General features: G+C 47.1%; 1 protein-coding gene across 1 annotated transcript; it reads right to left on the bottom strand.

Moving 5' to 3' along the window:
- Positions 1 to 1255: 1255 nt before the first annotated feature.
- Gdnf (glial cell derived neurotrophic factor) lies at positions 1256 to 24946 on the bottom strand. Its single transcript, XM_051150938.1, has 3 exons — positions 24475 to 24946; positions 19984 to 20160; positions 1256 to 2004 (listed from the first exon to the last, which is right to left on the bottom strand). Exons 2-3 carry the CDS (start codon positions 20132 to 20134, stop codon positions 1520 to 1522), a joined length of 636 nt encoding a protein of 211 aa, XP_051006895.1. The 5' UTR covers positions 20135 to 20160; positions 24475 to 24946; the 3' UTR covers positions 1256 to 1519.
- Between the last annotated feature and the right edge of the window lie 343 nt (positions 24947 to 25289).

The following is a 25289-nucleotide window of genomic DNA, read 5'->3' as shown; positions in this document are numbered from 1 at the left end:
TAGAGGAAGAAGAACCCAACACAGTGGACAGTGGAGCGCAGGGCCCTTTTTGCACAGCAGTGGACAGAAGATGAGCTGTAAACAGGTGGCAGTGGCACTGGGGGGGGGGGGGGGGGGACCGAGACGCCCCTTCAGACATTTTCCTTTCACAGATTAAAAAGTAGGGGCTGGGGTGTAACTCAGTTGATGGCTACAGCTGTCTGGCATGGACGAGGGCCTGAATTTGATTCCCTAGTGTGCAGACTTGGTGTGACGTCTATGATACCAACACCACGGGAAGCCAGGGGGTCAGAAGGCCGAGGTCATCCTTGACCAAGCAGTCAAGGTCATGCCTTGCTACAGGAGACCCTGTCCACAAAAGGAAAGGGACGTGCTGAACTCTGGGGCAGTTAGTTACAAAGGTAAAGTAAGTGATTTTTTGCCTAGCAAAAACCCTCTTAATACTTCGAAGAGCATGGACCCTTGGTCTCAATATTTCCTTCTGTCACCTTTCTTTGTATTTTGTATTTTGTGAGCACATATACTTTGGCACCTTTGAAAAGAGACTTTAATAAATAAGGGAAGAAAAGAGAAATTCATTAGTGAATGGTAATAAATAACAATAACTTAAATCTCAATAAATATCTTCTCTATATCTCTGTATCTGAAACAGATGCATTGCATCGAGTAGCTTCTCTGGTCACTGGTGACCACACATAAACGGAGCTGTGTATGTAACGTCCGTCTCTGTAAACCAACGGGCCCCGGGGTCTCCCTAGCCGGGGCAACAGGGGCCTTCCCCGCTAGCTCTCCTACGAGAATGCTGCCGAAAACCCACAACTCGCTTCCTGTTTCCGAGGGCATGAAGGAGATGCCTCCAGGTTTGTTTCTAAGCAGGAGGACAGCCTTTTGGATTCCTAGCCAACTTCTTCCTACCCGACGCACTGTGTTCAGAATCGACCACCAAGTGTCCCCCAAAATGCTGCATGTAGCAAACCTCAGGCCTCAGTTTTCAAATTCAAAGGCTATCATCTTTTTAAGTCTCTGCTTTTGTCCCCACCCCCACCCTCTCCTTTCCAGGGTTTGAATCTGTTGAGTGACAGGAAAACACATCTTTCTTATTTTCAGCAGTAAAATGTAGTGACAAGAGGTGACACCATTTCCCTGGTGTCTTCAGACACGTGAAAAATGAACCAACCACAGGAGCTACACTGGCTTGGTTCCTGGCGAGCATCCGCACCTCGGACGACCATGGACTGTATCAGATAAACAACAGCTACGCAGGGACACCAGCCCTGAGCTTCTGGTGACGTCAGCTGCCATCCTGGAGTGCTCAGAGGGCTGTTGTCACTCCTATCCAGTTTTCTTCAGCTGGGCCTTCTACCAGGCTCCCACTTCCTCTTTCTTTTCTCTTTCTCGTCTTCCGCCTCCGCCTTCTTGGTCCTTATCTTCTGTTCTGGGCAAACATTTCCTGGGAACCTTGGTCCCTGTCTTCGCACCGTAGCAGGAATGCAATACACAGCAGTCTCTGGAGCCGGAGTCAGATACATCCACACCGTTTAGCGGAATGCTTTCTTAGAATATGGTAAACCAGGTTATCATCTAAAAACGACAGGTCGTCGTCGAAGGCAACCGGTCGACAACATGCCTGGCCTACTTTGTCACTCGCTAGTCTTTTACTTCGAGATAGGTTTTTTAGTATTTTGTCATACATTGTCTCGGCTGCGTCACAAGAGCCGCTGCAATATCGAAAGATCAGTTCCTCCTTGGTTTCATAGCCCAAACCCAAGTCAGTGACATTTAAGTGTATTGCAGTTAAGACACACCCCCGATTTTTGCCCCTCTGGCCTCTGCGACCTTTCCCTCTGGAATTTTCTGGGCTGGCAGCTGCGGCCTGTCGGTTCCGCTCTCTTCGAGGAAGCGCTGCCACTTGCTTATCTGGTGACCTTTTCAGTCTTTTAATGGTGGCTTGAATAAAATCCATGACGTCATCGAACTGCTCAGGATACTCTTCAGGCATATTGGCTGTTCAACAAAACAGAAAGCGTCACATGAGACAACAGTGATCATTCCAGGCAGTCCTCGAAGTTGCTGGAATTAACTAGGATTGGACCCATAGCAAAATGATCATCCATTTAGGCTAAGTGTTCACAGTGGTGCTCTAGACGCGAAAGCTAAAATGTACTCTCTAACGCTTTGCGAAATATTGGTGTCTAAGGAGAAGAGTCATGTGGTGATGGCACAGTTCCCTGTGGGAAACAAATCTTCTAGTGTGACTTGCTCATGTCATTGACATCTGCCAGGTGTAGCAAGTAGACACATGACTAACCATGTGTCTATTTTATAGCGTTGGATACAGCTCTCATTCACTGAAATGCTTTCAAATGTTCCCTGAAATGCAGTTTCTGGGCCTGTGCCCCGACACCTTGATGCCCTGGTTTGGGGAGAAATGGAGGCCCTTGCGTTTTATTACATTGTATGTGAGTATTAGAACAAACTGAGACATCAGGTCCCGGATGCTGAGGAAATGTGACATCTCCTGGCTTTGTCACCGTACCTGGCTAAGCAGAGCCCGGATTCAAACAGAACATAGAAAGATGTCTAAAATTCAACTCTATTTTTAAAACTCATCCCCCAAACAGAAAAGTAAATTATGTTTACATTTCACTGACACACAAATGGCAAATAGCACAACTCTAACAAAAGAATAGAATGATTTGAATCTAAAAGAGAGACCGTTGGGGACAGATGCAGCCTTGGGTCCAGGAGTGAGGCTAGTCTATGTTATAGCTGCCTAAGGGCTCCCACTGTGTGGTTACGAGCAGGACCATGGATGCAGGGATGTGAGCTCTAGGGAGATCTCACCGAGGACAGATGAGGGCGGAGCAGGATGTTTAAGAGCACCGGGAAGACGTGGCTTATGATCATCTGAGAGTCTGAGTGTGCCAGCACTGGCCTTGGATGACTAAGGGAACAACAGCCATTGGGATGGTTTAATAGACACAAGACGGGGGGGGGGGCTATCCCCCCAACCCTCATTCCTTTTGGAAATCAGATATTAGGCTTTTGTGGTCATCTCATCCCATTTCAGGCAATTCAGTAGGTTTTGGGTTATATGCGCTTTAGAAAAATACACTTCATAAGGGCTGTTTTTGTTGTTGTTGTTTTTGGTTTTTTTGGCAAGCTCAGGAAGAATACATTATGTCTATTCTACCTCAAATTATACTATCATAAACCATACCTATTTAATTGTTAAAACACAGCAAGTATGTGTGTGTGTGTCTGTGTGTGTATGTGTGTCTGTGTGTGTATGTGTGTGTGTGTCTGTGTGTGTGTGTCTGTGTGTGTATGTGTGTCTGTGTGTGTGTCTGTGTGTGTGTGTACGTGTGTGTGTCTATGTAGAGTATGTCTGTGTGTGTGTGTTATGTGTGTGTGTGTGTGTCTGTGTGTGGTGTGCTGCTAGGTAAATGCCTAGCTCAGCTACTAGATTCTATACACACAAGCACCCTCAGTGTGATACATAATACTGGAAAGACTGGGAATTGGAGTCTTGAGTGCACTGCTGTTCGGCTGCTTAAGTGACACCCTGCTTCGGTTCCGATGTGAGCCCCTCTATCGCTTGCCTAGAAACTAACCTGGCCCCTGACCCACCTTTCTTCATGTACTTCCAACTCTCTTTCTGGGGTTGTGTGTACATGTTTGTGTGCACACGGGAGCAGGTATGAGTGTGTATATGGAGCAGAAGTCATCACATGTGTCTCCCTCGGCTGCTCTCCATTTTCTTTTTGAGACTCAGTGAAACTCACTGACTGGGGACACAGGGACCCTCCCATCTCTACCTCCCTAGCACTGGGATTGCAGGTGTGTCACTGTCCTGGGTTTTTAGATGGGTGCTGGGAGTTGAACTCAAGTACTCAGAGTTCCATAGCGTGCACTCTACTTGCTGAGCCATCTTCTCAGCTCCTCTCACCTCTCTTTAATCTATTTTCCTCTCAATGGCAAACTCTTAAACTCAGATCACTTCCTTTCTGTCCAGAATGCTCCAAAGTTTGTCGGTTCCCCTTATATAAGAGCCAGAGACTGGCACACAGACTGTTCCTGGCCTGGCTTGTGCCATGCCCCAGCCCTGCTTAGCTTTGACCTCATCTACTTCTCTTATATGGGGGACATAAAGTTGAGTCCCTTTTCTCTGTCCAATCTAGACTGCCACCTTGACACCTTTGGAGAACTTAGAAGAACTGTCTCCACCAGCTTGGCCTGTGGGCACATCTGTGGGGCATGTTCTTGTCTGCTTGTCTGTCTCTGTCTCTCTGACTCTGTCTGTCTCTGTCTGTCTCTGTCTCTCTGTCTCTTCCTTTCTTTTTGCTAATTGATATGGAAAGTCCCACCCTGTGAGTGGGGGAATCCTCAGACACATGGGCCTGAGCCATATAAGAAAGGAGGTTGAAGATGGGTCTGAAACCCAGCCAGGAAGCAACTTCCTACAAGGTCTCTGCTTCATTTTCTGCCTCTAGTTCCTGCTTTGCCTTCTTGCACTGATGGACTAGAACCTACAAAATGAAATAAACCCTTTCACCCGCGTGCCCCCCTCCCCCCCTGCCAGGTGCTTTCAGTCACATTTATCACAGCAACCGAAAAGCAAACCACCATACTCCCCGCGCCCCCTTTCCAATAACAAAACAATGCAAGTGTCTCTAGATTTGGCCAGATGTCCTCAAGCCTAAATCATCCAGGTTTAGAAAGAAGCACAGCTCAAACAGGCCTCTGTGGGGGCTGCCTCTGCCTGGACCACAGCCCTTCACAGTACTCTACGCCTCTCCTACATTTCCTTTGAGTGTATGCTTGACCATGAGTGGCCCAGTCCCTTGCTGACCTCTCTGTTGGACATGCGAGTCCTCTGGACTCTCTGGTCCTTCCCCGCGTGCTAACACACTGTCTAACCTGGTCTTCTCTGTCAGTTCTTCCATATGGTCTCTAAGAGGTTGGCAATGAAAAGATGTTTCTGTTGTTGTTTTTGTGAGACAGATTCTTGCCTTGTGGTCTCGGCTGGACCACATTTGCTTTGTACCCAGGCTGACCTCTACCTTGAGACCCACTGAGGCAGGAACAGGTGCTTGGGTAGGAGTGTGAATGGGGCCCTTGAGAAGGCAGTGAGGTCACAGACAGAGAAAGAAAGTTAACTTTTCAAGACGATACTAATGGCTTGGGTGGGGGGACAACTGCATCTTCATGAAATAAAAGGCTCTAAATTTTTAAGAATCTGAAATGTTCAGAGTCTAAAATATCTTTGAGCCTGAGATAACTCCAATTTCAAGGGGAGCTGGTGAAGCCCTGAACAGCACTGATACTTCAGGCCCGAGAGGTGAAGAAGCATTTTGCTGTCCCCTACTCCCCACAGCCTACCCCAGTGGCCTCTCATCCATGTCTTCCTCAAGAGGAGGAAGGGACACATTGTCAGGGCTGGACCAGAGAGCTTGCCTGGCTCCCATCTCTTCAGAACCCCTTCCTCACACCACTTTCTTTAGGGAGTTTTCTTTAAATTTCTTTAAATTACTCTGCTCTAATGTGGAAAAGTACTTATTTAAAAAATGACCTGACTGTACTTTTTGTTATTTCTGTCACAAATAAATTAGTGAGGAGAAACTAAATGAAAGCATGTTTAATTATGAAAACTATATTTTTCCTCTTCATTTGTAAAAAAAATTGCTTATATAGAAATCTGCACTTCTAAGATGATATATTTGAAGTGATTAATTAAAATACAGTGGTGCTTTTAATTTTTTTAAAACAAGATTTTGTTTAACAAATGACTCACACTATGGGGTCTCTGGCTCTTTTTAAAAATTCCTAAGTAGATCATTAACTTAGGAGCCTGGGAAGATGAAAAGTCAAGATTGATTACTAAGCAACTGAAGATTAATAAAAAATGAGGGCAAAACACAAAAATTCGATAGAAGTTAACAGTAAAACTTTGCAGTTACAGGGAAAAAAAATCAAGTTTTCTGGTTTCAGAAACTCGTGAATTTACATGTGACACAATTTGAACCAATATTCCAGTGACATATTTGGCTCTAACACCTTCGGTTTTCTTAAGAATTTTCATTTTCCAGACCTTGTTACCGCACAGATTTGTCATAGGCTGTGTTCAGCAGATATGTCATGGGATGTCAAGTTAGGTCGGCATCTGGGATAAACACTAGATGATGATGATGATGATAGTTCCAAATCTAATATGGAGCAAATATTGTGTTATGTGAGACATAGTTATATGCCATTATGAGACAGAGACCGTTTAGTGCTTTTTCTCTTAAATTCCTCTTGCCCTTTCCACAGAACTGAGGTAGTACCTTGGCTAAAAGGCTTCTTGTTCATCGCGAACCTACACCACAGTGACCTACTTCAAAGCCAAACTTCTTACAATGCTCAGAATGCATTCCAGTGTAACCTACAGACTCTGGGTGATGGTAGCCAACGCTATTCACATGAGAGGCATTGCCATGCTAAAAGAAGAGGCTATGCATGCGTGGAGGCAGAAGGCAGGTGAAAAATCTCTGTACCACCCTTTAAATTTTGCTGTAATCTTACTTAAAAGTATAAACAAACAAAAAGTGAGCCAGGCAAGGTGGCACACGCCTTTGACCCCAGCACTCCGGAGGCAGAGGCAGGTGGATCTCTGTGAGTCTGAGGCCAGCCTGGTTTCCGTAGTGAGTTCCAGGACAGCCAGAGATACATAGTGAAACACTGGAAACACCACCACCAAGAACAACACAAGAAGAAAAGGCTTTCCTGTCCTTGGGACACTCTGGGTCAAGAAGCTAAGCTGAAGGGCATCAGTCAGGACCTCTCTTTTTGATGAGAAACCTCTCTTGTGCATGGATGCTAAGGTGGGATGCTATTTAATCACCACGTTCAGGGTTCACATGACTATTGAGCTAAAGGGTATGGAACACTTTACATATGTAAATTGTGGATGTAAGAATTAATAATTACAGGGATTGCTCAGTGGTTAATAATACTGTCTGTTCTTCCAGAGGTCCTGAGTTCACTTCCCAACGACCACATGGTGGCTCACAACCATCTATAATGAGATCTGGTGCCCTCTTCTGTTGCACAGGACTACATGTAGGCAGAATGGTATATACGTTATAAATAAATATATCTTTAAAAAATAATTAGAAATGAGGATAAAATGTAGTATTTTTAAACCATAAAAGAACTCATTTTGGGCTGGAGAGATGACTCAGAGGTTAAGAGTACTGTCTGCTCTTCCAAAGGTCCTGAGTTCAATTCCCAGCAACCACATAGTAGCTCACAACCATCTATAATGAAATCACGTGCCTCTTCTGGTGTGCAGGTGTACATGCAAGCAGAACACTGTATAAATAATAAATAAATAAATCTTAAAAATAAAAAAAGAACCCAATTCCTAATTTTTGTCCACTGAGTTTCACTCACAGAGACAACCTCGGGGTTTTGTTTTTTGTTGTTGTTGTTGTTGTTATTGTTGTTTTGTTTTGTTTTTCTCTGTGTAACCATGCTGGCTGTCCTGGAACTCATTTTGTAAACCAGACTGGCCTTGAACTCACAGAGATCCTCCTGCCTCTGCCTCCCCAGTGCTGCGAGTAAAAGTGTGCACTCGCCACCACGCCTGGCTCTCCCCAGCCTGCTCTTAAGAATTCCACAGAAACTTCTAGACTTGTGTAGACAAATGACATCCCACCTTGAATTCAGAGGCCCACAGTTGCTTTAACCTTCTAGAATGTCACTGAGTTGCGGGGAGAGAACAGGCTTGCGTTTCTATTATGCTCTATGCACATTATGTCCTGTACATTGTGTCCCACCTGTGGCACAGCATGTTCTCACCCTATGAAGAATTTCCAGAACAGCAGCTATACATACGTTCCTACTGATATTAGTGCTGCAGTAAATACTTGTAAGCCACAAAAGAAACCACAATTTTAACAAACAAAAAGTAAAATAAAATGAAAGTCATGTGAATAAAATAAAACAGTAAAACCAGACAGGTCAAAAAGGCTTGGGTCTATATTTTGGAAAATATTCTGACTGAAAGCTAAAGTTTTGAGATATCAAAATCCTCAGTTGCTTTAAGCCATCCTTCAGAGTGTAACCAAATATTTTGGCATTGTTCTGTTTCAAATATTTTAACTCTGATGTGTCCTTTGTATAAACAGTGTTATTTAAACAAATGAAACCTTGTCCCAGGGCATGACTCTGGGAACAAACTGCTCACTGCAAAGGCTTTGTCTCCTTTGATTGTGGAGGAAAAGTAGTAATGTCACCTTAAGAACCAAGGACTGTGATGGCTACTATTTTGCAAAGCCAACTGCATTTTATCAGAACAATAGTGAGGGCTCTGAGCATTCCTTGTAACAGCTAAGCTAAAAAATTACAAAATTCAAAGTGTTATCTTGGTTTAGATGCCTAAAATGTCAAATTTTTCTTAAAAACTGTAGGTCAGCCATATGTTAGCCAAAAGGTCACTCTTTCTTTCTTTCTTTCTTTCTTTCTTTCTTTCTTTCTTTCTTTCTTTCTTTCTTTCTTTTCTTTCTTTCTTTCTTTCTTCTCTTTCTTTCTTTTCTTTCTTTCTTTCTTTCTTTCTGATAGCTGTGTGTCCTCTTCCTGCTGGCCAGGATAGCATCTCAGCCTTTTAGTCTGTCCTGTCTGTATGGGTGGGTGGGTGGGGGGGGGGGATATAACCCAAGGCTGACCATAAAACATGGCTGTGGAACTCCACTTAGGGACTGGACTCCGAGATCTGTGAGGGATTCTGCAGCTATGAATGTTCCAGGAAAGGGGGAGGGGTTGACCCTAGCACCCTAGTGGCTCTTTGAAAGAAGAGATTTTCCAGGCCAAACTCACATCTGCCAAGTCTCCTATGGAAGGCACGGGCCGATTGTGTGGGAGGACCTGCCTCCCTACAGCACTGGTAAAGCCTCCAGCTCGTGTTCTGGAGCAGTTAGGACAAACTCAGGCTTAGGGTTGTACTGAACTCATGGAGGGAGATGTGACCTAGCTGGCCATACAGTCAAGAAATATGTCAGAAATCTGTGCCCGCAGGTCCTTGCCTGGGGCAAGCACTTCTGGTGGTACTGAGCTTAAGTGAGGTGCTGTGGAGTGCTGCTTTGAGGCTCCTGAGACACTGAGCAGTCAGTAGCACAGAAGACTCCCATGAAAGACTGTCCATAGGTGAGGGGGTGCTGGGGGGACTGGGGGGTTACATGGAACCCCGCAGGGAAAGGGGATTCAATTTGAAGTTCTTAACCTACCTCTAAAGCAGGCAAAGGACACATGGCTCTGTAGGCCAAGTGTCTGAGAAATAGGAATTCTCTCTTGCACACATGCGCAGAGTTATGCCTGTCTATACACAAACACACATGAACGCTTATTTCCGTGAAGACACCAGCCTAGGACCAGTATAACGTCTCCAAAATGACTAATGCCACTTTGTACCTTCCAGAAAGGTTCAAACACAATTTTCTTTCCCTCACTTTGAAAACTTATTACAAGAAGTTCACGGCTTGTTATTACAGTAAAAAGTCTTCATTTTACAATATTTTCTTAAGCGATGTCTTAGATAATAGCTTCCCCGACACACTATCAAGAGGGAGCATTTTCTTAGTCTCACAAAGAGCGATGATGAAATGTGACAATACTGCTGCCAGCCTGGATGGGACCGAACATCTCTGTACATCTCCCTATGGACTGGGAAGCCAAGGCTAAGAGAGAACATGTTAGCGCAGGACTAGCAGTCAGTAAACATAAATGTGGCTGGTTTGGCTTCAAAGATCAGTGTAGGTCTTGTCCTGCATGCTGCCTTTTTGTTACTAAATAAAAATTCGACTAGCTTGCAGCTTTTCAAGTCTGGTGACAGAGCGAATTTAACACAGAAACTGAGGCAAGAGATATGTGTGTTTTAAGACTTGAAACAGGAATTGGTCAACACACCTGCTATGAGGAAAAAAAAACCCAGTATGGTAGATCCCCAAGTTAGGCTCCCATGGGCCACAGAGCAGAGCAGAGCAAAGAGTGTCTGAGAAGGGAAAAAGCCTTGCCTTTTGGGGCACCTCTCTCCTCTCTTGTTCCTGTGTATCACTCTGAGGCAGATCTGCCAATTCCCCAGTCATAACCGGAACCCTAGCAGGCAGCAGTGGGGGCAGCTTCAGACAGGGAGGCCCCATGTCCGGAAGTTTCTCATACTCCACCTGGCACCAGTGACCAGGCTCTTGCTGCAGAGCTGGAGAAGACAGAGTCTGCGATTCCAGGCATGGGCCAGTGTCTGACCAGCGCGTGACCTTGGACTAGTGGCTTAGCCATCCTGAGGTCAACTTGCTGTCCTAAGGGGCTCTCCAGCTCTGTAGCCCTAAGATGTGGCCAGTCTGGGCTTTGTCCGGAAAGTGCTAGCAGGCATTGGCTTCCTGCCACCTATGCAGGACTCAGCAGCCAGCTCAGGCACCGCTATCAGGGCCCCATCCCCCTACACTGTGAAGCCCCCCACGGGAGGTATTCTGGGTTCTAGACAGTCTCTCCACTTTACCTTCTGGCTCAGCTGAACCTGTCTGTGAAATGTAAAATAATCCTTGTCAATCTTCTCTTAAACCAAGCCACATCCCACCCCTTACTGAAAAGACCAAGAAAGATATGTAGGAAGGACCCTGTATTTGCACTAGCAAATGCTTTGGGTCCAGGCACTGTCAAACCTCAGTTTCTACCTGTAAAAGAGTTGGCCCCATGGGCCTCTGAGAGGACATACTGAGCCAACCTGATCTAATCTGTCAGTCTCTGCCACTCAAAAGTCAGATACTTTCTTAAAGATTTCAAGTTTATCTGTTTGGGTTCTTTTTTTTGTTTGTTTGTTTTTGTTTTTGTTTTTTGTTTTTGTTTTTTGCTGTATCAACTCTGTATGAGTCATTTCCAGATCACTACTTCAGTGCTAGAACCACTCATGGCAACTGCCACAAAGATGGACAGGGGCAGTGGGTGCTCCACAGCTGGCCCTAGATCTAGAAGGTCATGCCTCTTCTTGCTTGCCTTTTGGGGACCTCTGAAATGTGTGACGAGAGTGTGGAAGAATGTTCAGTGCTCTGAAGAGCTCTGCATAGCTTTATCATTGTGTGCTGCCTAAAAGGCATTGTTTGACCACGTACTTGAACTTAAAGACAAAACAAAACAAAGCAAAAAAAAAAAAAAAAAACAGAGAATGCTGGTATACCTTCCTTCATCTAAGTACCGTCCTTGCCTTCCTGTTTTGGGTATAGAGTAGATCATCCGGTGAGAGCTGCTCTTGCTTAATTCACAAGGGTCCAATAACACTTATGTTTTTGAAACACTCAGCAGTGAAGGCAACTTCACAAAGCCATTCGGAGCCTCTGCAGACCGACTCTTTTCTCATGACCAATGAGGACACTGGGTTTTTTTCTGCACTGTAAAAAACACTAGTGTTTCCTTGTTGTTGTTATTTTAAAGCATTTCTGGATTCCCCCCAAGGCAGAAGAAGAAGAAGAAGAAGAAGAAGAAGAAGAAGAAGAAGAAGAAGAGGAGGAGGAGGAGGAGGAGGAGGAGGAGGAGGAGGAGGAAGAAGAAGAAGAAGAAGAAGAAGAAGAAGAAGAAGAAGAAGAAGAAGAAGAAGAAGAAGAAGAAGAAGAAGAAGAACCACATGCATGCCACTTCAGACTATAAGGAAAGAGCCCAGGGCAAGTCTTAACAGCCACTTTGCCCACTGATATGTCATTTTATTCAGCATCTGCATCTGCTCTGACCAACATGGCACATACTTAATAGTTATACAGAGTCTGAGCTGTTAGCCTACAGCTCAACTAAGAAACGTAATAATAACCACCCACAAGTACATACCAACAAAAACCCACCTGGGCAGCAGAATATTCATTTCATTACTCATATTCCAATTGCTCTGATGTCTATGTATGTGGTCCACACTTTTATTATAGTTGTGATAATGATTTTCCAGGAGCGCAGCATGGCTCCCCATTGAAGAGTGACTATTCTTTGGCTTTTAAGTCAAGAAAACACCCACCAGGGCGCCCATTTGTTAGCTAATCCATGAACACCTGGTGTGAGCTAAAAGCACTTGACAGCTAGCAATAAATATCCTCACACTAATGAGTGCTCGCCATGAACTCTGGGGGGAAAAAAAAACCAACAATGAGTGACAAAACCTTAACAGGGGAGGGTGAGAAATTACACAGTAAAGTTAATTGTGCAAAAAGCCACAAGGGAAAACAATCCTTTCTGGTGCTATCAGTGACAGGTGACACTGGGGACTGAGGGAGAGGCTTTGGAGGAACCTCATGGCAAGTCTGTACTTCCTCTTTCCTGAAAAGTACTGTTCTAATCCCAATGGCCACAGGACCTCAGAGAGCATCTCTGGCCCTTGGATCTTTCAGGGAGGGAGAAGAGGCAAGAAGTGAATAAAAGTTATTTTGAGGGCCATCGGGACTTGGATGAGAACAAGAAGAGACCACGAGAAGATGGCAGAAAAGTAAAGAGGGTGAAATTTAAAAAGCCACCTGAGCTGGGTGTGGTGGTGCACTCCTTTAATGCCAGCACTCGGGAGGCAGAGACAGATGGATCACTGTGACAAAGCGAGTCCAGGATAGCCAAGGCTGCACAGAGAAACCCTGTCTCAAAAACAAAAACAAAAACAAAAAACAAAATAAAAAAGCCATTTGATTTATTTGGTGGAGTCCTCTAGTTAGTTCAGTTCTCAAATTGTGGGTCTTGACCCCTTTGGGGGTTGAACGACCTGTTCACAGGGGTCACCTAAGGCTATTGGAAAGCACAGATATTTATGTTATGACTCATAACAGTAGCAAAACTACAGTTCTGAAGTAACAATGTAAATAATTTTATAGTTGGGGGTATTAAAGGGTCACAGGGTTAGGAAGGTTGCGAGCCACTGCTGCTGTTGCCTACGAAGAAGGAGTTTCTGCTCTGTGAATGAGCTCACAGAAGCCTCAAAGACTTCAGAGAGCCAGGCACAAGAGTTTGGAGATAACCACATTTGCAAAACCTCAATGCTGGAATTCTCCTCCCCCCAACTCTCTCTCATGCCATCAGACGAGTCACGTGTGAGTGTCTTACGGTAGCAGGAGGCAGTCTTGTGTGGGGACAAGAGTGAATATGAACTAGCTCAGGCTGCCCTAGCTCAGACCCTGATTATGTGGTTCCCCTAGAACCTTTTCTCTCCAGGATGTCCTAAGGCAGGAGCAGTCAACTCCACGGTTAGGTCAAGATCAACACAAGCAAAGCTTTGAACTTGGAACGAATGGAAACAATGGTGTGAAGCCAACACACTGTGTCGGTCCTTCTTCGTCGATATGTATGTCGGAGGCAGGGAACAAAAGACCGCTGTGCATCTTTAAACAAAGCATAGGCAATCCAGGCATGGCTGTCATCATAGGTTAGACTCTAGAGCATTTTCTACCAAGGAGAGACCTCTGTCCAGGCCCTAGCTCAGTGATTTGCGGGCAGAGAGAACCATCAGTCTTGGAGTATGTGCTGCCTCTTCTGTGTTCCTAGAAATACCTGACAATGAACAACAGACTCAAGAGACTGCCACAAACAGGATTGTTCTTGTCTTCATTTGGAGGCACATGTCCCCTGGGAGTATTATAAGAAAGCTTCCTGCTGCGCTGAGGTTGGGAGTAGTTTTGAGGGGGTTTGTCTAGTCCTCAACGTCCATATTTGCTGTGCCCATGACCAGGCCAGTGATGGCCCTGCTGGTGGTCCCTTGCCTTTTTTTTTTTTTTTTTTAGCCCTTCTGATTCCTTACTGTGTAAGGTGCCCTTCACACTCATTTTTCTGACTTCACTGGGCTCAGTCTCCTGTGCCATTCAATGACAACAGACACAGCCAATCTGGGATCATGTGGTAGATATTAGGTGCTTCTGATTTAAGGTTATAGCACTGAAGAGCAGAGTAACTTAAAGACATTTGCTTGCATCTAATCATATAGAAATAATCAAATATATTCAAATTGAGGGGTAGTCAGGGAAAAGATAGGCAAAGGAGTCTCCCCCTCCCTCTTCCCCCAGTGTCATGGGTTGCATTAAAGAAGAGCAAAGGAACCAGACATTCAAATGCACCTTGTGATTCTGAGGTTAAAATAATAGTATGAAGGAAATTATCACCAGGACTGATGAAGCTGGAATATCTGTTGGGTAAGCACATTACACTGATGTCAAATTTCCTGATCTTGTAGCTGAATTGTCCTTGTGTCAGACATTGTGTTGGTTTTGGAAGATATATGCTAAAGTACTTAATGTTGTAACTTTCGTGCTGCATTATCAAATAGCTTGAAGGGTAGAAAATGAGACAAATTCCTCCAAAGAGACAAAACTTAGTGAAAGGTGGGTGAGTGGCCATCATTCTACGAATGCTACTGAGGGAGGGGTCTGCCTGAAGAAGCCAATTTGTACTCAAGCACCAGGCTCCATGCTTCTTCCTGGCCAGGCACTGCTGGCAAGCTAGGGTTTTATCCACTTGTCTATTCATTGTGTCCTCTTATAACTCAGATCCAGAAGTGACATTTCCAATGCAGAGTGCATATCAGCACATGTATTTGAGCTCTGAAGTCAGACTTTTTCTGATCAAAAAGCTGCTTTATCTGGCTTCATTAGTTTGAGAGTTTTTTTTTTACAGGGATTAAAGTGAAATTGGCAGGTCCAAAGTTTTGGTATTTGTTTTGTTTTTGTTTTTACAAAAATATGTTAAAAATATATGTATAGTTCCCAAACATCCCACCAATGACATATAACTACTTAGACTCATGATGGAAGAGTGTAAATATCCCTCTCAAAGTGTATAAGAAATAATTTTTAGTATTAATAATTTTCCTGCATATGCCTAGTGAGTGAGTATAGCAGTTGGAGTTAACTGCCCGCTCCACTAGGCTTCCACAAGACCATGAACTGTTAAAGCCTTGCTTTTTCCAGCTTTACCATTTCCTTAAAGCTTCCCAAATGTAGCCTTTGTCTCTAGCTAGCCACAGTAGGAGTCGTGTTCCAGTGGTGACCCACACTTTGCTTCTGAGAGTCAACTCCTGTCCCTGCTGGCACTTTTCTCCATCTGAAGGTTGCCTGTTACCTGGCAACATGGAGTGAGGTGAGAACAAGTGTTTCCCAGAAGGTCTCTCCAAAGTTTGGAGCAGAAACCCAAGTTTTTCTCTCCAGTGTGTTCTAGTGTGGGGTTTGAGGTAGTTAGGTTGCCCTAGACCTCCTTGGGCCAGAAAAAATCAGAAAGGAACCAAAAGGAAATGTAAGGATATCTCTTCATAATTGGCTTTCCTGTGCAGTTGTTAGATTTTCAGCTAAAAGCTTGTATTATTTTTAATCTACTAACCGAGTATCACAGTGTATTTGAGCTTAGAAGAAAAAGAAGAAGAAGAAGAAGAAGAAGAAGAAGAAGAAGAAGAAGAAGAAGAAGAAAAGGAAGGAAGGAAGAAAGAAAAGAAAAGAAAAGAAAAGAAAAGAAAAGAAAAGAAAAGAATCAGGCATGGTGGTGCACTCTTTTAATGCCAGCACTTGGGAGGCAGAGGTAAGTGGATTGCCGTGAGTTCAAGGACAGCCTGGTCTACAAAGTGAGTCTAGGACAGCCAAAACTACACAGAGAAACCCTGTTTCTAAAAACAAAACAAAACAAAAACCAAAACCCCAAACAAACAAACAAAAATGAAAGAAAAGACTGCTTTGGAAGACAACCTTATTCAATAAAGGTCAAATTAACTTGCTTTTAGGATATTAACTTATTTGTACCAAGTTAGGCTACTCATTGGATGTCCATTGGACACTAACTTTAGTACTGAGTTTGTGTTTATTTATATGCCCTGGAGGGTGAGTGGGTTAATTTGATCATGTTCATGCCTTGAAGGTTTTTAAAAACAAGAGCACAAAACTACAAGTGAAAAATTTACCTATGCCGGAAGCTCCACTCTCAAGGAGCCAGCTAATATTTGCCACAACTTGTCTGCGCAGCAGAGGCCACTTGCTGTCACCTGCATGCCATAGAAAATGGGCCAAACTCCTAGATTTAGAGAGAGCACTCCACAATCATCTACCAAGACATCTCAAAGTTCCCCTCTCTTCAGTGCCTCATCCAACATATGGCCACTGCTCTGTCTCCCTCCCTCGTATGTCCATCTACACCTCCCCTACACCTACAAATTCCCTCGTGCTGTTCTCCAGCGAGGGATGACCCCTCCTTTTCCTTGTAAATGGCCACCTTTCAACCACCTCTCAAATTCCCCTTCCTTGCACTTTTTCTTGTCTTGCTTTCTAGCCCAGTGAGCTCATTGCTAGGAATTCTTGGTGGTATGACACCAGCCAAAGGATAGATGTGTCTGTCTGTCCTCTGACAACCTGCCCACTCACCTGTCCACCTGCATGTCTGTCTACTTGATACGAAATGGCTTCTGATGGAGATCAAATGATCAATTTATGTATATTAAGCCAAGGCCACGAGTACCCAGTAAAGAAGGCCACACGTACGGTAGGAAAGGAAAGTAGCAGAGAAACTTTCACTTTTGTGTCAGCTAACATTGAGCCTTTTGAGCATAATGCTTAGGCTGATGGGCCGATGCAATGTCCTATGGCAGACCAATTATAAGTGAGCCTTGATAGCTCTTCTCTGGACAGAAATTATTCAGGCCTGAGGAAGAAGATGCTGGTTGCAGCTCTCAGTGTCTCCTAAAGGAGTCATCCTCACAGATTTTAATTTCAAGGGCTGCTTTCCAAGTGCCAAGTCCCCTTTCCCGATTACACAGAGACTTGACTTTCTTGAATGCCAGGCCAGCAAGCACTCCACCAGCTGACCTATAGCCCTGCCACAACATTTTATAAGTAATTTCCCAGTTGGCTTCTAATCACATTCAGCCCACCCTGCCCTTCACGCTTCATTTTTGTTTACCAAATGTGTACATCCCTGGAAGGATGCGCTATGGGGTCAGAGACATCTCTGTGTCCTGTGTAACAGGTACTTGGGGTACACATTATTTGAAGATTGAGTATATACACTTAGAATGTAAAGTTTTAAAACTGCGTGTGTTTTGTGCTTTTAGTTGTTAAACAGAATCGCAGTTGAGATGTGGAACAAAGCTACAATGAAATAACCTCCAATAAGTTCTGAAGATCTTGTGCAGTCAGCTGGTTTTAGTCAGTAGGTGAAGACCACCCAGCCCTGTAGAGTTTCTTGCTTCCATACAAAATATACTTTTGTGGTTTGAGCAAACACTAGCCCCAGAGTCTGAAGACCTGTGTGCTGCCACAAGGCATACCTGGCACTTTAGACTTTACCTTTTCAGTTCGCAGAAACAGAAAGCTTCTATTTTAACTTTAAGATGATATGGCACTTGTATATTCTGAATTACAACCCTCTATGCTAGCTCTATTTCTTCTTTGGAGAAGAAAATGCAGGAAGAGACACAAATGAACAAGAGGGGCTAGAGACAAGTCTTGTTTGCCTCCAAAGGTAAAGTGCAAGTCAGTTTCTGAGTAAATTAAACATGGTCCTGGGGCATTTATTTTTCATGATAAGCAGGTCAGTTATCAATTCTATTTGCTTAGCTCAGTGCTATGTGGGGATGTTTAACTTGCCTTCGACCCAGTGGGACAGATGCTGTCTCAGGGTGTGTAGAGGTCCAGAGCCCCTACAGAAAGTGTGCAACGACTGTTAATGTGACAAAAGTTCTTCTGCAGGATCACTAAGTCCCAAGCACCCAAAAGAAACTAGAGGGACCAAAATTTATAGCACTTTTAACTTCTCAAATGCAATGCAACGACTTGATGTTTTTTGGCACTGGGCTTAGCCAGTTGCACCGTGTACAGTGCAGGATATAAATGTCAGCGCTGTGGCAGGGGTGGGCTGACACCAGTTGAATATTTCAAGTCTGCACATGGTCATTATTTTGCCTTCCCTGTGCCAACAGCTTGCTACCGAATTAAACATACCTGGAAAGAAGTCAGTTGGCTTAGAACACGGCCCAGCTTCTCTTTGGGTAATTTCTCTGCCTAGGCTCGACTGGGTCTTTCCATAGACTAAGCAGAATTGGGTGTATTCTGCTGTCTTGAACAAAATCAGTAGCCAGAATCTTGTCCACAGATGCTTTAGTATCACTTGAGAAAAGCGAAATAATTCTTCCTCACATCCCAGTGGGCTCCATGAAGTCAATGGAATTCAATGCTATTTTGCTTGCTTAGAGGTCCATGAACCCACAGAAACATAGGTTTTCCTAAGACGTTATCAAGGTTTGATGACACAACACTAGACCCACCTGGAAAACATCTAAAGGTCCACCTACCCAGGCTACACCTCAAACCAATTATATTAGAATCTCCTGGCATGAGGTCCAGTATCAGTAGCCTTTAGCATCCCTAGAGGACCCTGGTCTCTTTTTATGAGTCTCTTCTCAAAGGATGGGTAGGCAGGAGAGTGGAGACCAAGGAGCAAACCTGGCACATGGGAGAAGAAAGGCATTTGTGGAAGGTTAAACTGTTCACACGGAGTTCTAAAGCCATTAACTTGTAAAAATTAAATGGGAAGCTCAGCTTAGCAAGCCCAGGTAGACAGGATACTAATACAGCAATTAACCCCCACGAATTAATTAGCTTGCAATCAAACAGTCATTGCTCTCTCCAGTGACATCTGAGTTAGAGAAATATTATTATGGACCACTGTGTTCCTGTCCCCCATTGGCCTGCTCTTTTGGAATGACAACAGCGGAGAGGGCATTTAGAATTTCCAAAGGGGATTTCTATCTGTACAGCCTAAGCTTGCAACTGAGGAGGAGTCTCAAAGAGTTTAAAGAGGCATTCACCATGTTATGAGATGGGAAGTCTTTGGACACATGCTTGAATTTCAGGGGATCAACTATGTTACTTTTTAAACCACAAATCACTCTTGAAATTCTTATAAAATTTTACTTTCCCTCCTTTTGGAACTTGTGCAAGAAGTTTGATTTTGTTGTGAAAATTAAACACAAAACACACATCCCATTTCATCCTTATTTTCTAGTCCAGGGCCAAGGAGTTTGGATGATTCCAATCCTGGGGCTGACTCAGGCTAGGCTGCTTCATGACCCTGGTGGTCCTGGCCATAGTGCAGTTCAAGTGCAAAACATCAAAATCAATAATCCTAAAGAGGGTGGGGTGGGGTGGGTGGGAAAGAGCATTTTGAGATTGTATCAACTTTTCTGTTGCCACATTTGTTACCAAGATACCTTTCCATCCTTCCTGTAACTTGTTATCGATCCATCCCATTTTACCCAGATGGACGCCAGAGGAGTGGAGCATAGGTCTTAGCAAATCATAACTCTAATTCTTGCTTCTAGAACACGTTAGCTTTTGAGCAGTAGATCACAGATTTGTTTTTAAGCAAGAGTACCCTGTTTTGTTGTTGTTTTGAGTTAGTATCTGAAGGGTGTTCTGATGCCTGTTCGCCTTCAGTTCAGCTTGCACTTGTCACCCTAAAGTGTTTGTACAACAGAACTCTTTTCAACAGGTTTGACACTGGGCAGATGCTAGCTCTGGAGATAGAGGACCTTGTGTGTTTTCTCTCTGGCTGGGTTTTCACCAAAACCCACCTCCAACTTTGGAATAAAAGTGCAGAAGAAAGAGTCCCAGGATGTGTTCCTAGAGGGGCGGGGAAGAAAGGGCGCAATGTGCTTGTGCTCAGGCTCTGGTGATGGTTGTGGCTGTGATGGTGGTGGTAGAGGGACATTTGTTGATGGGAGTGATAAAGGGACACCATAGGACATCCTCTGCACTGGACAAAGGACCCAGTGTCACTCACAAGCAAGGCGCCTGGGGATCCTTGGGCAGAAGTACCCTTAAGGGCCTCAGAGCCCCTCCCACTTAGCATGTCGGGGTGTGGATGGGTACAGCCTTCGCTGATGGCCACTGGTGGCTGAGTGTGTGCTGAGATAGGGTGCCCTGGGGTCCTCTGATGATGCCCGGGGGAAGGAACGGTTCTTACAGTAGCTGGTCAGCGCGAAGGGAGCGCGGCGGCGGCCGAGGGAGCGGTCTTCGGTGGGCACCTCGGGAAGCCTCTTACCGGCGGGCAGCGGGAAGGCGGACGCGGTTTGGAGCAACACCAGGCAGACAGCTACGATATCCCATAACTTCATCTTAGAGTCCCGTCCGGAGGCGGCACCTGCGCGGGCGAGCAGCGGGAGGTGAGAGAACCGCACCAAGCAAGTTAGATAGGCTCTGACGCCCAGGACCCCGGCACTGCTGCAGAGCCACCTTCCCTCCTCTCTCCAGCCCTGCTCCCAACTCAACGCCTCTCTTCTCGCACCGCTGCCTACCCGCGCTGCCCCATGCACCCCGCCTTCGACCCTAATCTCCCGCCCGTCGCCCCTTCAACCCGGTGCCCACTAGGTTCAGCCCACACTCCGTACCGGGCTGCTGCTGACCTCTCCCTAGCCCTCCAGCCTGCAGGTCCCAGAGGTCAGATTTTGGACATAAACTTAAACCACAACTCCTAGACCACGGCTTCTACTGGCGCGCGACATTCCCTCCACATTCCCTCGGGGTGATGGGGGGGGGGGGCTGCGGGATAGTCCCCATCCGGCTGTCTTTGCCAGGCCCTCCCCGACCTAGCAGCGAGCCAGCCTTTCACAGAAGCAAGCAACAACAAGCTTTATCTTTGGGACTAAACCAAGCTCACCCCTCGGTCCCAAGTTGGACCTCCCTTCCATCTAGGGTACAGGGTGGAGGCCCTGCCACCTACCCTTCAAACATCCCAGCTAAATGAGCATTTTGTCACCAGAACAAGGTCAAGTGGACTTGCAGACTTTGGCCTGCATAAAAGTGTCCCCGTTAAGTCACTTTACTTCGAAGCATCGACTTGGCCTAAAATACCAGTTCCACTCCCGAAAAAAGGCCAGCAAGTGCCCAATAAAATGTTTTTACCGTTGCTAATAGGCAGGAATGGCACTTATCTTGAATTTTAAAAAAACCCTCTCTGGTATACCCAAAAGTATTCTTGATTTTATTTTTGCAGCTCTGTGAAATTTTGGTTCTAATCCCTTTCCTCCCAGCAGTGATGCTGTCTTTCTGTGCCCCTAGCTACATCAGGACCATAGTAAGAATCCTGGACACCGAGTCCTTTGAACTCTTAGGCCTCATGTCCCTGGAAAGGAGGGCTGTTCAGTCTGGGGTGAGCGAGGTATAAAAGGGGGTGTGTACACTTGGTGGTAAGTCCAAAGATATGGGGGAGGAGGGGTTGAATCTCGCAGGGATGCAACCTTTCTCCATTACTTAATATTCAGGAGTTGGGGACCACGGCCTGGAGAGCATTCTCAAATCAGGAAATTCAGGCATTTGATAAAATAGACTTGACATTTTCCACGAGGGAGGGCAAAACAGTTCTAGGCACCCCCCACACCTCCCTGCACTTTTCCCATTAGCCCCCAGGCATTTGCGTCTACTTTCCGGGGTACAGCCCTCCTGTCCCTCTCAATCTCCACCCAGAATTCCAGTCTAGGCTCCTTGATAAGGCCACCAGGAAAACATTTAATTCGGCTGCCACCTCCCACCGCTGTGGAGACGAATTCATTTTCCGTCCCTTGGGCGGTCTGCTGTCTCCGCAGGTGTTGGGCTCAGAGATGGGGAAGCTACCGAACCACACAGCTCCGGGGTTCTGGCTGTGCGGGCTGGTTTGTACACCCAGAGGGAAAAAGACGCCTCTGGGTCCCGCCTGGCGCGCAGGCCCAGGAAAACTCCCAGGCAGTGCAGGAGAGGCGCTTTGCGAGTGTGGAGCGGGGAAGGCGAGGCCTCCCGCCTCCTGGGTGCTAGCACTGCCAGCTCCCGGGTGCGTGCGAAATGGCTGGCGGTCGCGAGCAGCAGGGAGGCGCGGGGTTAAGGCGCCGTCCTGGATTGCCGTGTCCGCCAGCAGGAAGCAGCGGGGACACCAGATTTCCCTTCCGCATTAAGAGGGTTTTCCCTTTTCCCCAGATTGGCGCACAGAGGGCTTTAAAATTGGACATGGGAGCCTTCGATCAAAAGGGTAGCGACGCGGGCAAAGGAGGAAAACACTGGAACATTCACTCTCCGCCTCCTTAAAGGAGGCTCTCCATCTCATCCTAGGTCGGGAACCTCGGGCATCCCCAAAGCGTTCCCTCTCTCTTGCCCCAGTCTCGAGACAGAGTGAGCGCACTCTTCGCTGAGAGCCACCGAGTCCGCTTCTCTGTCAGCCGCTCTTCAGTTGGTGGCATTTGCTTTTCCCCTGGGCAAAAATGGGACGTGGGTCTCCTAGGAGGCTCTTCCCAGGAGTCCATCTGGGCCCCGTCCCGAGGCATCCCTACATATCTCTTTACCGCTTTCAACTCTAAAGCGTCTGCAAGACCTGTCCCCCGCCACGCCTTGGCCTTTGCTGTGCGCGCGAATAGCTTAAGGCACTGGTTAGTGCACGGGGACTCAAGCTTTCACTCCGAGACTGGTTCTCCTAAGTGAATCCTGTTCTCTCTTGGGTTTGGAAAGCTGGTTCCCCTCTGCGTCCGAGACCAACTCATTCCTGTAGGGCAAAAGGATAGCGCTGCGCTCTTGGGCACCTGGTGGGTCTCAGGACGTGGGGTTAAAGGATGTTCAGGAAAGCCGCGGTAGTGACTGCCAAACTGCTGCTCACCGATTCTGAGTTCCCGGCACCAGGGGGCACTAGAAACCGTTCAGGCCTTGTAGTTCTCGCGCGGCCGGTAGGCTGGGTTGTCATTTTAAAATATAAAACCTAGAAGACCGTCTCTACCATTTATCCCCAAACCCGTAGGTGTCCTTACGTGAATCCTCACTTTTTAGGTTTCTGCTCTTCGCTTGCCTTCCCCCATTTCCCCTCTCCCCTCTTCGTCTGAGGTGGTTTCTTGGCAACCTGCTTTTAGACACCCCGATCCTCTCTCCGTTGCTGAGACAGCTTTGCAAAGAGTGATTGCCCCCGCCACCTGTGCCCCTGCGCCTTTTGAGGCTGGCAGGCTAGGACGTCTGCTTTGGATTTGCTTTCAAGACCTGGTGACGAGGTCACAAACTCTGGTGTTTCCTCTAGGGTCCGGGCAGAAACTGCTAAAAAGATCTGTTGCTTTATTCACAGTGCTGAGTGTACTTGACTGAGAACGCATTTTCTTACCACTCCCTTATAACTGGCCCAAGATGGACAAAGGGGAAAAATATGGGATGCTTTCCGAAAGCAAGCCAGAGGGTGATCCGTTTGTTAGAGGACCCAGGGTTGAGTGCTAGGCCCTGGAGACCTCGAATCTCTTGTAGCAGTGGGCTAGGAACGCTGTGGACTTCCTGGACACTAGACACTTGTCACTTGTTTAAAAGACACTTCCCCCACAAAGCTCAGAGAAACGGAGGGCACGGTTAGGGCAAGAAAGAAACAGCGAATCTCTCTTTGAGGGCTTGGTGGGAGGAGGTGCACGGGTTATGAGGTTAGTTTTCAAAGTACGCAGGAAGAGTGAGCCTAAGCGCTCTCTAATACAGTCCCTGAAAGGACTGGCAGAGTTGCGTTTATCCCGGTCAAACAGCACAAACTTGGCGAACTCCAGAGTTACACAGCTTTCCCAGGACGCGCTCATAGGTCCTGCAGGTAGATTCTGCCACAGGCAGGATTCCAGGCTTGGGGGTGGGGGTGGGGGCGGGCGGGGGACCCGTTAAAGTCCTTTCCTACTCCGAATCCTGGGTTCCTTTTCCCTGGGTAGGGCTGGTAATCAACCCATTCAAGAGTCTGCCTCGAAGTGGCACAAAGTAGTGTGTGGGTAGGGTGGGGGAGCCTTGGGGAAGAGACACAGAACGCCAGCGAGAAGAGGTAATTAAAATAATCACCTCGAGGGCTTGGGGAAGACCTAGAGAAGTTCCCAGGAGTCTTTCGAGACAAAATCCCGAGGCCCAGGCTCTGTAAGGAGCCCTTTTTCCTAATCTCGACCGGCAAAAGGGCATTAACAAAGTACTAGCAAAAGACCCGGGAAGAGTAGGAATGTCGCTTTGCAAAAATCTCACTAGAGGAGATGAGCCCTCTATTTTTAGGTTCACAGTACCTTTGCAAAAAGCTCCTTCCCTGGCCTTAGCTTTCTCACAGAACAGACCCAAACAAGCTCAACAGTAAGTTACACTCCGAGCTATGATAACGCTGCAGTTGCATTCTGCAAAAGACGCTGGCGACAGTGGGTTAGTAGATAGCCAAGTCCAAGCACGGTTCCAGGACCTCACAGAGAAGCGCCCTACCGACTGGGACAGCGGAATTGTCCCTTCTGGTTTTTCAGGGTTCCAGGGCACCAGGGGCTCTATCTATTTTTTTTTTCCCACGCGGAAAAGGCAACCTACCCTCCGCAAGGCTAGCCTCTCTCCAGTTCAACTTGTCTCTCGAGCTCCCGGCTTTACACTTAGTCGCCCCCTTGGGGTCCAGCTGCGCCCTTCTGCCTTCAGACGACACAGCCGCCGCCCTCCGGTCCCCTCTCCAGCGCCTTTCTCCTCTTACCTCGGATCCGGTCTCCGTAGACCCCCAGTTGGACATTAACTCCAAGTGGCCCGAATCCCAGCCAGGAGATCCATCGGGACCGCGGACAGGAGCGTGGGGCCCCGCCCAGAAGATCAGGAGCAAGAGCACGCAATCCAGGGGTCGCGCCGGGCAGCGAGGATACGCAGGAGGCGGCGGCCACCGTGCCAGTCGCCGCCGCCGCCGCGAGGAGGGCGAAGGCTGCCGACACCTCCCACACTGGCCACCTGGACCCCAAGAAGACTAAGTCTGAGCAGCGACCCCTGACTTGGCTGAGGGGTGGCAGGGTTGCGCGCAGGGCGCTCTGGGCTGGAGCTGCACAGGGCCTGGGCGCTGCGGGTGGCTCAGAGGCAGTCGCCTCACTCTGCACCTCCTCGGGGCGCGGTGGCTGCGAGTATGAGGCGGGCCTGTCTGATGATGCCGAGGTCTTGCCTGGAGATCCGAACGAGACACCACGTCAAACCGAGCTGGCAGTCCCTTGAAGACATGAGGGCGCCAGGAGCGCAGGCTGGTCGTGGAGAGCCCGGGCCAGAGGGCCGGGGTTGGGGAATGGGGGGCGGGGGGGGGGCTCGGAACCGGGAAGGAGAGGGGAGGGGTCCGGAGGCAGCGGCGGCCTGGGCGTGGGGGAGGGACGGAGATCCGGGAAAGACGCGCCGGAGCTGTGGGGGCGCGGCGCGGGGTGCGAGTGGGTGACCCGGAGCGTCTCCCCTGGGGGTGCAGGAACCACCACGGGGCTCGTGCTTTCTAGCCCGGTAGATCCACAGGAACGCACGGAGCTCAGCTCACAGCAGCCCCAG

This window comes from Acomys russatus, chromosome 9 (assembly GCF_903995435.1).
Source record: "Acomys russatus chromosome 9, mAcoRus1.1, whole genome shotgun sequence".
NCBI lineage: Eukaryota > Metazoa > Chordata > Mammalia > Rodentia > Muridae > Acomys > Acomys russatus.
The sequence above is the reverse complement of the archived record's forward strand: the minus strand, read 5'-3'. Positions and strand labels throughout refer to the sequence as shown.

What these genes read in the sequence shown, in the direction of transcription:
- Gdnf (XM_051150938.1), bottom strand. Translation starts at nt 20,134, where the DNA reads ATGAAGTTATGGGATATCGTAGCTGTCTGCCTGGTGTTGCTCCAAACC. An exon ending in CTTCGCGCTGACCAGCTACT is followed by an intron (nt 2,005 to 19,983) that starts GTAAGAACCGTT and finishes TTTGTTGAACAG; the next exon opens with CCAATATGCCTGAAGAGTAT.